Raw genomic sequence first — 14562 nt, 5'->3', positions numbered from 1 at the left:
CCCATCAGTGTCAGTAGTTGCTGCCAAGGAAAATAACATCATGAGATAGATTAAAAAGGCATTGATGCTCATGAGAAGAACATAGTTTTTCCTTGGTTGATTCACTACAGAAAGTACCACGGGGGAACACTATTCTCCTTAAGGAGACTTTGCAAGCCAGTCTGGCTGCCAGGTAAGGGGACTTATAGCTGCAATGCCCCTCTGGGAAATATTCAAATTGTCTCTCCAGTAAAGGAGACAAACTCTAGCACAGCTCCTTTACTGGAGAGACAATTTGAATATTTCCCAGAGGGGCATTGCAGCTATAAGTCCCCTTACCTGGCAGCCAGACTGGCTTGCAAAGTCTCCTTAAGGAGAATAGTGTTCCCCCGTGGTCCCCACATAGCTTTCTCATGAGCCAGATCAGACACCCCCATACTTTGCACTGACGAGGGGCAAGCACCCCGAAACACCGTGTCTGCAAATTGGGATTCTGATCTGGCTTATATATCCTGAGTCATATTGCAATGGATTGTTGAAAATCCACTTGTGACTTTTAGGATCGCTACTTCCAATAGGTGGCGCTGTGCTAGAGTTTGTCTCCTTTACTGGAGAGACAATTTGAATATTTCCCAGAGGGGCATTGCAGCTATAAGTCCCCTTACCTGGCAGCCAGACTGGCTTGTAAAGTCTCCTTAAGGAGAATAGTGTTCCCCCGTGGTCCCCACATAGCTTTCTCATGAGCCAGATCAGACACCCCCATACTTTGCACTGACGAGGGGCAAGCACCCCGAAACACCGTGTCTGCAAATTGGGATTCTGATCTGGCTTATATATCCTGAGTCATATTGCAATGGATTGTTGAAAATCCACTTGTGACTTTTAGGATCGCTACTTCCAATAGGTGGCGCTGTGCTAGAGTTTGTCTCCTTTACTGGAGAGACAATTTGAATATTTCCCAGAGGGGCATTGCAGCTATAAGTCCCCTTACCTGGCAGCCAGACTGGCTTGCAAAGTCTCCTTAAGGAGAATAGTGTTCCCCCGTGGTCCCCACATAGCTTTCTCATGAGCCAGATCAGACACCCCCATACTTTGCACTGACGAGGGGCAAGCACCCCGAAACACCGTGTCTGCAAATTGGGATTCTGATCTGGCTTATATATCCTGAGTCATATTGCAATGGATTGTTGAAAATCCACTTGTGACTTTAAGGATCGCTACTTCCAATAGGTGGCGCTGTGCTAGAGTTTGTCTCCTTTACTGGAGAGACAATTTGAATATTTCCCAGAGGGGCATTGCAGCTATAAGTCCCCTTACCTGGCAGCCAGACTGGCTTGCAAAGTCTCCTTAAGGAGAATAGTGTTCCCCCGTGGTCCCCACATAGCTTTCTCATGAGCCAGATCAGACACCCCCATACTTTGCACTGACGAGGGGCAAGCACCCCGAAACACCGTGTCTGCAAATTGGGATTCTGATCTGGCTTATATATCCTGAGTCATATTGCAATGGATTGTTGAAAATCCACTTGTGACTTTTAGGATCGCTACTTCCAATAGGTGGCGCTGTGCTAGACTACAGAAAGTACAAAATGGCCTGGATGCCTTTCATGAAAAATATAATATCACAGGTTAGAATCTTTGATAAGACATTGTTCCAGGGAACCAGTCTGATTTATTTTTTGATAATATGAGACATAGAAGGCATTTAGCATTTGAACCATGGAGTTTTTGCCTTCCTCTGGATCAATACATTAGGTAATAGGTTGCACATGGTGCACTTGGGACTTTCAACCTTAAAACTATGGGAAATTGATCACTATTTGTGAAGATGAACATAGTGTTTAATAAATTATAAAGATATATCAGCAGAAAAAAAGGCAAAGCAACAGGGAAATAATTATGTAGTGGAAAGTATTTAGGTGTTTAGTTTTTAATATTATTTTGCATTGTCTTTTATGTATAAAGTCTGCAAATATTAAACAGCCGCCTTCAATTCATAAAATATAGACAAACCTGGTGTTTCTGAAGAATTGGACAATGGAGCAGAAGCTTCAGCGAGTGCTGCTAATGTAGCCAAGACTGAGGTGGATGAATTTCCAAACTGCACTGCAGAGGATATCCCATTATCGTCTTTATAAAAAGAGGAAGAAAAAGTTAGACATACAAATCACTGCTAAAGCGGTCACTGTGGACCAAAACCCTATCCCTAACTCCTCCTTCCCTTTAAAAAAAAAAAAAAAAAAAAAAAAAAAAAGGGGGTGAAGAAGTAAAAATACCTCACTAACTTTGGTAATACTTCAGATTAATGAAAAATAAACTGATGAAATACAGTACCGCTCTTATTACTAGTGATGAGCGAATAGTAAGATATTCGGGTTCGGATTATTCGTACCGAATACCAAGTTCTATTCCGGTATTTGTCCCGAATAATGGACTTAATGTAGGTCAATGGAGAACCCGAGTATTTATCTGGGAAATCTTCAAGAAAAATGCTTGTGTTCCCCATTGACTTGCATTAGGTTCGTTATTCGTGACGAATACCGGAATAGTACTAGGTATGCAGCATGAATAATCCAAACCCGAATATCTTACTATTTGTCCATTAATACCGATTACGTTTAGTAGGAAATAAAAAGGGTTGTCTGGTCTAAATCCACAAGTTTGCAGTAATTCTATGTGACTGCAGACTTATGAATCCGCACATCGCACGCACTGTGAGAATTCACTGATGTCAGAGCCGAAAACAGTGGTCATAAGTACACTATATGCAGACTCCCGGCAAAAACCAGACCAGATGGAGGCGTCCTCGCTCAATGCAAGTGTCGGATTCTGCATATCACACACTAGTGGGCATGTGACCGCCATTCCCAGCACTGACAACAGCGAATACTCAGAGTGCGTGCGATGTGCGGATTCATAAGTCTGCAGTCACACAGAAAGAATGCAGACTTATGGATTTAGATCAGACAACCCCTTTCACCCAATTATTTGCAGTTTATTTGTACACTACAGTCAATTGCCAAACTGAAGACTGACCTGAACTGCGAGAAACTAAAATTTGTGGTCCAATGCATTTGGGCATAATCCCTAAACCTTCCTGGCCATCACCAATAGAGCATACTGAATTTAAAAACTTAAACAAACTAAAAAATGCTTACTTGAAAGTATATAAATCTAATATAAAACAAAAAACTAAAAGTGCCACCAAACTGCAATGTGAACAAGGCCTAACTGGTTTATAACTATCAGAACCAAAAACAAGTGGTAAGATAAGCAGGTTTCTTAAGGCAGCCATACACATTAGATTAACGGTTAGCCAAATAATGCTTCGACCGATCGTTCGGCTGACTCTCCCATACATAGGAGCCCTTGTTCAGATGAGCACCCCACCTTTGTTGTGAAGAAGCTGCCAGCTAAAACGTCGGCAGGTGGTTTATTTTTGGAAGAACAATGCCATCGGCAGGCTGAAATTAGATATGCCTGATCAACATCTCCCCAGAACAGCAGCACCTCCACACACAATAGACTGTTGGCCGAACCTTTCCATATTGAAGGGTTTGGCAGACATTGGTTTAATGTGTTATGGGGCCTTAAGACTACAACTGTGAAATTGTATTCCTTGTCTCACCTGTTAAATTTACTACTCCTCCAGGTCCAATAAAAAACTGCGGCGTTGCGGTGTGTATTGTTACAGTGTCTGGACTTTCAGGATTTGTATTAATTTGGTTTTGCATTGCAATCTAAGACAAAAGTAAAACATTTTTATTGTCCAAAATAAAATACCTGAAGACTGAATACCAGAATAACCTGATATAAAATCAAAATAGGAAACTAAACGGTGAGAGGTAGGTTATTTACTGTACATTCTCCATCTCAGTCAACCTGGGGTCAATAGAGCAGTTTTTCTCACTTTGTCACCTATTTAAACTTTTCCACAATTATGGGTAAGGCTGCTTTCACGCTACGTTTTTTTAACATGCGTCATGAACGTTTTTTTAGCGCAAAAACGGATCCAGTGCAAATGCGTTTTCATTTCAATGCATTTGCAATGGACTTGCGTTAACATGCGTTCACATGCGTTTGCGTGCCTTATAGTGAGGATCCAGCGAGTTGCAGTTTTTTAACATTTTCCAAAAACGCTACTTGTAGCGTTTTTGAGCTGCGTCCAAATACTGCAAATTTCTGGATCCTGACTAAACAGCATGCAAACGCATGTGAACGCTGGCATGCTGATAGACAGGATCCTGCTTGCTCTACTGAGCATGCCCAGAAACCAGCCTCCGTGATCAGTGTCTCTCTCCCCCTCCCTCTCTCTCCTCCCATCTCTCTCCCCTGTCTCTCCTCCCTCTCTCTCTCTGTCTCTCCCCCGCCTGAGAGCTGCGGACACTCGTAACCAAGGTAAATATCGGGTAACCACTTCTCTTAGTTACCCGATGTTTACGTTGGTTACGTGTGCAGACGCTCGTAACCAAGATAAATATCGGGCATCCAAGCAAGTTACCCGATGTTTACCTTGGTTACGATCCTCTGCAGCTGTGAGATGCCGGCTCCCAGTCTGTCCCATTCAGTTCCCCTCACTCCCGATCACATGACTCCAATGCCCGCCCCTAAACATCCAGTGACAGGATCCTGCAAATTAACATGCGTTTGCATGCATTTTTTTGCTGTAAAAGCAGGATCCGCTTTTACAGCAAAAAAACGTTCATGACGCATGTTAAAAAAACGTAGTGTGAAAGCAGCCTAACTAGAAATTACAGGACGGCATTTATGGGGCTTCTGCTTAGTCGTAATGTTCAGGGAAAATAGTGACCTGTAATGCCCACACTAGCTACTTTTTATGGAAACATCTTATACACAAGTTTTGTCTTCTTAAAGAAGTGGTTCACCCATATTCATTATTTGCTAGATTGATATTATGTTGAGAAACTATGTTACTCTCAAATACCTTATGTTGGCAATAGTGCCTGTGAGCAGCGCTATTGCAGACTGCTGTTCCCCTCGCCTGACCCCCAGGCTCCATGACCTCGGGGATCTGGTGATGTCACGTTAACTTCCTGATCACGTGACATCACCGTGGCCGGCCGCAGTTTTCCTGAGTCACTGGGCTGTGGGTCAGCGCTCGCCACAGCCCATTGTGTCTCCTGCTTGCAGCGCTCTCCTGTGAGGGAGCGAGGAGCTGATGGGCTGTCACACTGGGCTGTGCTGAGCAGTGAAACACCGCCCACAGCCAATCACTCAGGGAGCCTGCGGTCGGCCGCGGTGATGTCAGGTAAAAAGGAAGTTGACGTGACATCATCGGATCCCCGAGGTCACGGAGCCCGGGGGTTAGGCGATGAGGAACAGCGGTCTGCAATAGTGCCTCTCACAGGCACTATTGCCAACATAAGGTATTTGAGAGAAACATTGTTTCTCAACATCGATCTAGCAAATAATAAATATGGGTGAACCACCCCTTTAATAAACAAAAATCTAAGCAACACAATTATATAAACCAACCTGAAGTATTTCTGCAAGATCTTCATTCCCGTTATCCACAGAGATATCAAACGCAGTTTTACAGAACTTGCTCTGACTGTGCACATCTGCTCCATACTTTATTAGGAGCTCCACTACCTCCTGGTGATTGTGCTCTGTAGCCCAGTGAAGCGCGGTCATCTTCAACATGTCTTTGGCATTAATGTCAGCACCGTGCTAAAAGTGGAAAATGGGGAAAATAATAATATAGATACATAGATGTCCACATTAGCATTAAGATTTATGGTAAGAGCCATGACACCATGACAGCATCCTCCTTCTAGACTGTCTGCTTTATTGCTCAACATAAATGAGTACACCCCTTTGACTAGTAAGATTTTAATCAATATCTCACTGAACACAAGAACAATTTCTAAAATTTTGACAAGACTGAGTTTCATGGAACATTTTATTTCAACTCATTAAATGGAAGTACGGTTAATAGTATATATTTCATTACAAAATCTTCAATTTTACTCAAATTAGTTGTGCAAAAATGAATACACGCCACATCGAAAACTACTACATCTAGTATTTTGTGCACCCTCTGATTTTTAAAGGACAGCAAAAAGACTACCAGGCTTGTGATTCACAAGGGTTGCTATGGCCGTTTGTGGGGGTTGGGGGGGGTGGGGGTGTAAAGACCCCCGTGCCTGCCATCACAGAACTCCACTGAAACAAAGCCTGTGGCTGGGCTTTAAAAAAGAGACTGTGATTTTTATTTTCCCCATATACAGCAATATTGTGGTATTGAGGTATATAGTACAAGCAATCAGGCAATCAAAGGTTCAAGTCCCCTAATGGCACTGACAAACAAAAGCAAATAGAAAACCAGCACCTATAAAAATCAAAACCACAACCCTTTCCCCATTAACAAATAGTGATATTAAAATTAAAATTACATAAACTGAAAGGTAAGCAATGCAAAACGGCAAAAAACTAAAAACGCCCCCAAATTGTGATTTTTGGGGGGTTGCTGCAACACCATTAAAAAAATGAAGGAACAAGCGATCAAACTGTCATGGTGTTACGTCACCACCGGAGTCCGCTCCAGCGACTTCTACTCCAATCGCTAGGCGATGCCGTGTTCCTGCCGTGGATAGTGCTGGTGATGGGAGAGGAGTCGATGCCAGCGGCGCTAGTGGGCGCAGGCTCTGCTCATCCACTGGTCTGAGTTTCCTTGGGTTCTGCAGTACCACTGGCTGACTATAGGTGGTGTGGTCTTCCAGCTGAAGTTACCATCATTCAGCTACAACCAATGGGAAGACACCACACCCTTCTTTTTTTTTTTTTAAATCAGATACTTTTTTATTAAAACAGAATACATACAACAGAATAACAAATCGGCATCCAAATTAAATTTATCACATCTATTACCCCTTTAACTCCCCCTCCCGCCCCCCTCCCCCACCCCGGCAGCAACACTTCTCCCCGATACTACATCCCATATAGTACACACTTATAATACCCTCCAACTGTAGTATAGCAACCATCCCGTTGTGCAGGAGGAACAACTAGTAACACAAATAAAACAAAACACACACATCAGAGGTCTCAGACGGCCATCCCGGTCCCAGACCAGTTTATTGGTCCATCACTCGTCTTATTCGCATTGCAGCCAAGAAGACCATAGCTTCTCAAACATTTTAACATTCCCCCTTCTTTCATACACTCCCCGTTCCAGCTGAAGAATACATTTCACCCTTTTAATGTACTCTCCCCTGGTCGGGGGGTCTTTTTTAATCCAGGACCTGGCGATTAGCTTTCTTGCCGCATACAGCAGCCTAGCAATGACAATTTTCATAGTATTTTCCACCCCAAGCTCCTCAACATATCCCAATAGGCATATCACTGGTTCCCTGGGGAGGACACACCCATATGTTCTTCCTATCTTGTGGATAACCTTAGTCCAAAAGGAGACCAGTCTCGGACAAGACCACATCATGTGAAAAATACCTGCGTCAGATCCCTGACACCTTGGACACTCCGAATTCCTTTTCAACCCCATTTTAAACATCAGTAAAGGAGACCTATATACCCGGTGAATCACGTATAGGTGAGACAGTCTGGCTGGTTCGCTCATGGAAAGTTTAGGGACATACTCTAAGATACTCTCCCACACCTCCTCAGTTATCGGCCCAACTTCCTCCTCCTATTTAGATTTAGTTTTAATTGGGTAGTCTAAAAGAAAGGTATGTAGTATATCTTTATACGTGCCAGAAATGATCCCTTTAGTGCTTCCTCCGCCCTTACACACATACTCCAGTACCAGGTCAGTCTGTATGGCCACACTTTGTTTAGCCGCTTGGGCTGCAATCGCATGTTTTAATTGTCTGTAGTGAAGCCAGCCGGACGCCGGTAACTGAAACTCACTCTGTAACTGTGGGAATGATTTCACAATTCCCCCGTCCAATATCTGATGCATGTATATTACACCCTTGCGTCTCCACTCCTCAATATTCCCCATTTTCTGAATCTCCGGGAGATTACTGTTATCCCAGATAGGTGTAAACTTAGTTAACCGGGTCACCCCTCTCACCCTTTTCAGCCTATCCCAGGTCTTATTTATAAGTGCCATTGTAGGAGATGTTCCACCCAGGAGCCCCACCGCACCATCCTCTAGTCCCATTACCAATGGACTTCTACCCACTATGTATTCCAGTACTTCTTTAATGCCCCCATCTTTCTCTCGATCAGACCAACCCCTGAGGTGTTGACATTGCGCCGCTATATAATACAATTCCGGATTTGGGATTGCTAGACCCCCCTCATCTTTCGGCCTTTGAAAAGTCTCTAATCGCACCCTAGGCTGCTTTTTACCCCACACCAGGTCCCTAAACAGCGAGTTTATCCCTTTAAATCTTTTCCTTGAAATACAAACAGGGGCATTGTGCAGTATGTATAGGAGTTTAGGCATTACTACCATCTTTAGCAAATTAACCCTTCCAACAACTGACAAATGTAGCTTGTTCCAGGCATCCACCTTGGCTCTCAATTTTTTAAGGAGAGGCCATAAGTTCACCTGTATGTATTTTTCTACTGGCAGAGATATCTGGATACCTAGATATTTAAATTCGTCCACATTCTTCAATTTGTTAGCCCCAGTATCCTCATTTGTCCAGGCTACTTCCCCATCCACTTTAAAGAGGCTCGATTTAGACCAATTAATGGTCAGTCCCGAAACTTCTCCAAATTTCTCTATTATCTGCATGGCATGATCCAATGAGGCTGACGGATCTCCCAAGAAAAGTAATAAATCATCAGCATAAAGAGCTATTTTCTCCTCTAAATGCCCATACTTAAATCCATGGATCTCCTTTGTTTTCCTAATGGCCGCCGCCAGAGGCTCTATTGCAATAGCAAATAGGAGCGGCGATAGTGGGCAGCCCTGCCTCGTTCCCCGGTGCAACGCAAACGCTGAGGAGGTCATACCGTTAACTCTAACTTTAGCAGTAGGCCTATTATACAACAGCTGCACCCACTTTACAAACCGTGGGCCAAAACCCATATGCTGCAACACTTTCCACAGATACCCCCACTCAACACTATCGAACGCTTTCTGGGCATCTAGCGAAGCTATCACCCTCCGGCCAGGGTTGTCAGGCGGCAACTGTAGATTAAGGTACAATCTCCTGATATTAGCAGCTGTCGACCTATTGGCCATGAACCCTGATTGGTCCATATGGATTAGGTTAGATATAACTCCAGTCAGCCGGTTTGACAACACCTTAGCCAGAAGCTTCACGTCCGCTGTTAATAACGAGATGGGTCTATATGAGTCTGGAAGCCTCGGATTTTTATCCTCCTTAGGAATTACTACTATTATTGCTTCTCTCATAGATTCAGGCAATACACCTTCCCCCTCCGCCACCTCAAAGACTTTCAATAGTTTGGGTAATAGGATTTCTTCTAACTGTTTATAAATTTCAACTGGTAGCCCGTCTGCTCCCGGTGCCTTGTCATTGCTCATGCCATGCAGAGCGCCCTCCAGTTCATCAATAGTAATAGGTGACTCCAGTTTATCTCTATCCGCCACAGACAACACCGGAAGCTCACCTCGCTTAAGAAATGAGTCCACCTCTTCCACCCTCATCTCTCCGCTAGAAGAATATAGCGTGCGATAGAAATCTTTAAAGACCCCAAGGATCTCCTCAACCTCAGTGACCTGTGTCCCCTCCACCGTGTCCATACCATGCACAAATGAACTACTCCTTTGAGCTGCAGCTATGACCGATAATAGATGACCAACTTTTTCCCCCTCCTCATAAAGACTATATTACTTACCGGTAATGGGATTTTCCAGAGTCCACGACAGCACCCACGAGAGAGGGATCCGCCCCCTTCAGGACAGGAAACCTACAGATAAAAAGGGGCGGTCCCCCTCCCTCATCAGTTAGTTTCAGAGAAATGGAGAGGAACCGCCACGAATTAGTAATAAGACAAGAAAAAAATAGAACAACCAAACCCAAAGGGTGAAAAAGCAAAAGGTTAGGGGTGTAAAGGGTGCTGTCGTGGACTCTGGAAAATCCCATTACCGGTAAGTAATATAGTCTTTTCCTTTCGCCACGACAGCACCCACGAGAGACTTGGAGAGATAACACACTTAGGGAGGGACCACCATCTGAAGGCCCGATCTCCCAAAAGCAAGGTCTGAGGAGGAAGAAAGGTCCAGCCGGTAGTGTTTGTAAAAAGTAGAAGGAGAGGACCAGGTGGCAGCCTAACAAATACTGTCAATGGAGACATCCGCCATGGCAGCCCAAGATGAAGCCATCGCCCTAGTAGAGTGAGCCTGTACAGGAGACGGAAGAGGCTCATGTTTCAACTCATATGCAACAGAAATGGCATCCCGCATCCATCGTGCCAAGGACTGCTTCGTCACCTGACGACCACGTCTGGAACCCTGAAAGGCAATAAACAAAGCCCTATCCTGTCGCCAAGGGGCTGTCCTAGAGATATATGCTAGAATAGTTTCCCTGACGTCTAGTGTGTGAAACCGGCATTCCTCCGGTGTGGTAGGGACAGGAAAGAAGGAAGGAAGGATGATTTCTGCATTCCGGTGAAACTGTGAAGCTACTTTAGGCAAATAAGCCGGGTCCATTTTGAGAACAATATGATCTGGAAAGATCCTAAGAAAAGGAGGATCTACAGAAAGAGCCTGAAGATCGCTAACACGACGGGCCGAAGTGAGTGCAACTAAGAGGCAGGTTTTAAAGGACAGCAATTTGTCAGACGCCGAGGTGAGTGGTTCAAAGGGTGGACGGGTTAGGGCATCCAGAACGAGAGTGAGATCCCAGGGGGGCGGGCAGGTAAGACGAAGCGGCTGACCTCGGTCACACGCCTTGATGAAACGCATGACCCACCTATCCCCAGCTATATTTGAATTATAGAGGGCGCCCAGAGCAGACACATGAACTTTAAGGGTACTGACTGACAGACCCAGATCCCGCCCAGACTGGAGAAACTCCAGAATAGAAGAAATCGGGACCACAGAAGGTGAGGCATCAGGGAAGGAGGCAAGGAACCGTTTCCATACCCAACCATACTGACGGGTAGTCACCGGTTTTCTACTCTGCAGCAAGGTATCCACAAGGCGACTGGAAAACCCCCGGGAGTCTAGTAACGCCCTTTCAAATTCCATGCCGTCAAGTGGAGTCCCTTGACGCGTGGATGCAGGAAAGGCCCCTGTGACAGGAGATCCGGTCTGGATGGGAGAACCCAGGGGTCCGTCACTGATATATGTCTCAGGAGGGAGAACCAGGGACGCCTGGGCCAGAAGGGAGTGATAAGGAGAATGCGAGCCTGATATTCCCTGATCTTCCGAAGGACCGTTGGCAGAAGAATTATGGGAGGAAAGGCATAAGCAAGGCTGTACTGCCAGGGAACCTGAAGGGCATCCAGGACTGTCGGCTGATCTGCCCTGTTCAGGGATCCAAACTGTTTCAACTGCCTGTTGTCTTTGGTAGCAAACAAATCTATAACCGGGAGGCCCCAGTACTGTATGATTTGAGCAAACACTTCCCGATGCAAGACCCATTCTCCCTGATAGAGAGTGTGATGGCTGAGAAAATCCGCCTTGACATTGTCCACCCCTCGGATGTGTACCGCAGAGAGAGAGGGACAATAGATGAGTCTCGGCAAGTTCCAATAGGTGAACCGCCGTGGACATGAGGGAAGACGACCTCGTCCCCCCTTGGTGGTTGATGTATGCGACTACCGTCTGATTGTCCGTACAAAGCCGTACATGTGTTCCCCTGAGGAGGTGAAGAAACGACATCAGGGCTTGAGAGACCGCCATGAGTTCTTTCCGGTTGGAGGACGCGGTCGACTCTTGCAGGGACCAAAGACCTTGGGTCATAGAGTCCCCCAGGTGAGCCCCCCACCCCCAGGGACTGGCGTCCGTCGTGAGGACACTGGTGGGGTGAACATGCCATTCCTTCCCCTTGGTTAAGTTCTCTTCCCGAAGCCACCAAGTCAGGGACGCACGTGCAGTGTCTGTCAATATCAGAGGACGATCGAGGGACCCTGGATGGGATCTTGCAGCTGCCAGGACCTCCCACTGTAGCTGTCTGGAGTGAAGTTGGGCCCATTGGACAGCGGGGATACAGGAAGTCAGGGACCCCAACAGAGACATGACGGAGCGGAGAGAGAGTGATCTGTGATTCTGTGCGTGTCGTACAATCCTCTGGATTTTTGCCACTTTGTCCGCTGGGAGAAAACAACGCTGTTGACGTGAATCCAGAAGCATGCCTAGGAAAGACTGAAAAGTTGAGGGCATGAGTCTAGATTTTTGGAGATTCAAAAGCCACCCAAGACGGCCCAGAGTCGACATAGCATTATGGAGACGGAGAGAACATTGTGCCGCCGTGTTAACCACAACCAGTAGGTCATCTAGATAAGGGATTATGAAAGTCTGTTGCTCGCGAAGGTGAGCAGTGACCTCTGCCATGACTTTAGTGAAAATCCGTGGGGCGAGCGAAACGCCGAAGGGCATGGCCGTAAATTGGAAATGGTGAACAGAGTTGTGCATAGAGAGTGCTACCCGGAAGTACTGTTGATAATGTGCGTGAACCGGGACGTGGTAATATGCATCTTTGAGGTCAAGGACCGCCATGTAGCAGTTGGGTAGAGCAATTTTATAGTGGTCAGGAGGGATTCCATTTTAAAATGTCGGTATTTTAGAAAGAGATTAAGCTTTTTTAAATTAATTATGGTCCGAAACGACCCATCAGGCTTTGGTACTAAGAAAAGAGGGGAGTAAAACCCTCGGCCCCTCTCATGTAATGGGACTGGCGTAAGAACTTGCTTTTCTACCAGAGTGAGGACTGCCGACACCAGTGCGCTATGTTGACCCTCCGACCTCCTAGTGGGTGTAAGACAAAACAATTGAGGAGGGAGAGAAGTGAATTCTAGCCGGAGACCATGAGAAATCAAATCCAGTATAAAGGAGCTGGAAGTGATGGTTTTCCAATTGGTTGCAAAAAAACGGAGTCTGCCTCCCACCGGAAACCCCCCATCATTGTTTAGGGAACTTCCTACGGAAGGAAGGGTTTCCGAACAGGGCCCCCTTGGACCCAGAGGCGGGGTTGTCCGATCTATCCCTGCGGTCAGGTCGGGTGGGCTGGAAACGACGTTTGCGATACGGGAGCCTAGAAGGAGGAGCAAATGCATTAAGGAACCCTTTTTTACTATCACCCGCCTTGGTGAGTATGTCATCCAGCTGAGGACCAAAGAGGAACTCACCCTCACAGGGAAGTGCACACAGTCTCGATTTTGAGGATGTGTCCCCTTTCCACGATTTTAGCCAGAGGGCTCTCCGGGCTGTATTAGAAGACCCTGCCGCTCGGGCCGCCAGGCGGACAGAGTCAGCAGAAGCATCTGCCAGGTAATTAGCCGCGTCTTTGAGTAAGGATAGCGAGGAAACAATCTTATCCCTGGAGGTGCCTGACTTAAGCTGCTTGTCTAAGGTATCTAGCCAGACTAAAAGTGACCTGGCTGTACATGTTGCGGAAATGGCCGGTTTCAGCGCCCCTGCAGAGGCTTCCCAGGTTTTACGCAGAAAGGCGTCTGCTTTACGGTCTAGAGGGTCTCGCAGAAATACCATATCCTCGAAAGGCAGTGCTGATTTTTTGGAGGATTTTGCTACTGCCACATCCACCTTTGGTACCTTGCACCATTGGGACAAGTCTGCATCATCAAAGGGGTATCTTCGTTTTGAAGAAGACGGGAGAAACCCACGATGATCCTGTTTCTGCCATTCCTTGCGAACAAGGGTTTTTAGGGCCTCATTCACAGGAAAGGATTTCCTTTTCTTCTGAGTGAGACCAGCAAATAAGGTATGATCAGCTGATTTGGGGATTTTTTCTTCTGCAACACCCATGGTTGATCGAACGGCCTTTACCAACGCGTCCATCCCATCCAATGAAAAACATGCCTTTCCAGCCTCGTCAGAAGAGGATGAGGTAGAGGCTGAAGAAGCATCACTCTGGCTGTCAGCTGAGTCAGAAGACGGGGGGGAATCATGCTGGCGGTGAGATTTCTTGGGTTTCTTAGACCCTTGAAGGGACTGAAGAGAAGCCTGAATTTCTGTACGGATTAGTTCCCTGAGGTCCGGAGGGGGGTTGGTAGAAGCCGAAGCCTCCCCCCGAATAGCTTGGATACAGGACCTACAAAGCTTCTGCATATAGTCCTTTGGGAGGGGACAAGCACACAGTGGGCATTCCTTATTATTAGCTTTAGCGGTGCTTTTCTTAGGGCCCGGCTATGGAGGTGGAGACGAATGCTTTGTCCGGTCCTTAGAGGATGCAGAGTCCTCCTTCCTCTTACGACCCGTGTAACTCCTGGTGTCACTGGAGTCTTTATGTCCCGCATCCCTGGACGGAGAAGGGTCCCGGGATGGGGAGGCGCGGGGACTTGCCATCACTCGATATGTAGAAGCTGAGCAACTTCTATTAGAAAGGAAGCCCGCTTTTTAAGTTGTGCTCTCCCTAACCACTCCTGCAGTTCCGGTCACGCTGTGGCAACGAGCGCTGACGCAGCAAGTCCCGGACACGCCCCCCCCCGCGCGCGCGTA

General features: G+C 46.4%; 1 protein-coding gene across 3 annotated transcripts in view; it reads right to left on the bottom strand.

Moving 5' to 3' along the window:
* Window positions 1-14562, bottom strand: part of GABPB1 (GA binding protein transcription factor subunit beta 1) — a 96301-nt gene that overhangs the window by 35539 nt on the left and 46200 nt on the right. For all 3 annotated transcript variants that reach the window (XR_012753058.1, XM_075345833.1, XM_075345834.1), the window contains exons 4-6: window positions 5475-5669; window positions 3607-3718; window positions 1992-2108 (exon numbers count right to left, since the gene is read on the bottom strand). Coding sequence is in view for 2 of the 3 variants with exons in the window: in XM_075345833.1 (XP_075201948.1) it covers window positions 1992-2108; window positions 3607-3718; window positions 5475-5669 (424 nt within the window). In the remaining variant the exon portion in view is untranslated. The remainder of the gene's footprint in view (window positions 1-1991; window positions 2109-3606; window positions 3719-5474; window positions 5670-14562) is intronic.

This window comes from Anomaloglossus baeobatrachus, chromosome 4, assembly GCF_048569485.1.
Source record: "Anomaloglossus baeobatrachus isolate aAnoBae1 chromosome 4, aAnoBae1.hap1, whole genome shotgun sequence".
NCBI lineage: Eukaryota > Metazoa > Chordata > Amphibia > Anura > Aromobatidae > Anomaloglossus > Anomaloglossus baeobatrachus.
Note: the sequence above shows the minus strand (reverse complement) of the source record. Positions and strands in the feature narration are given on the sequence as shown.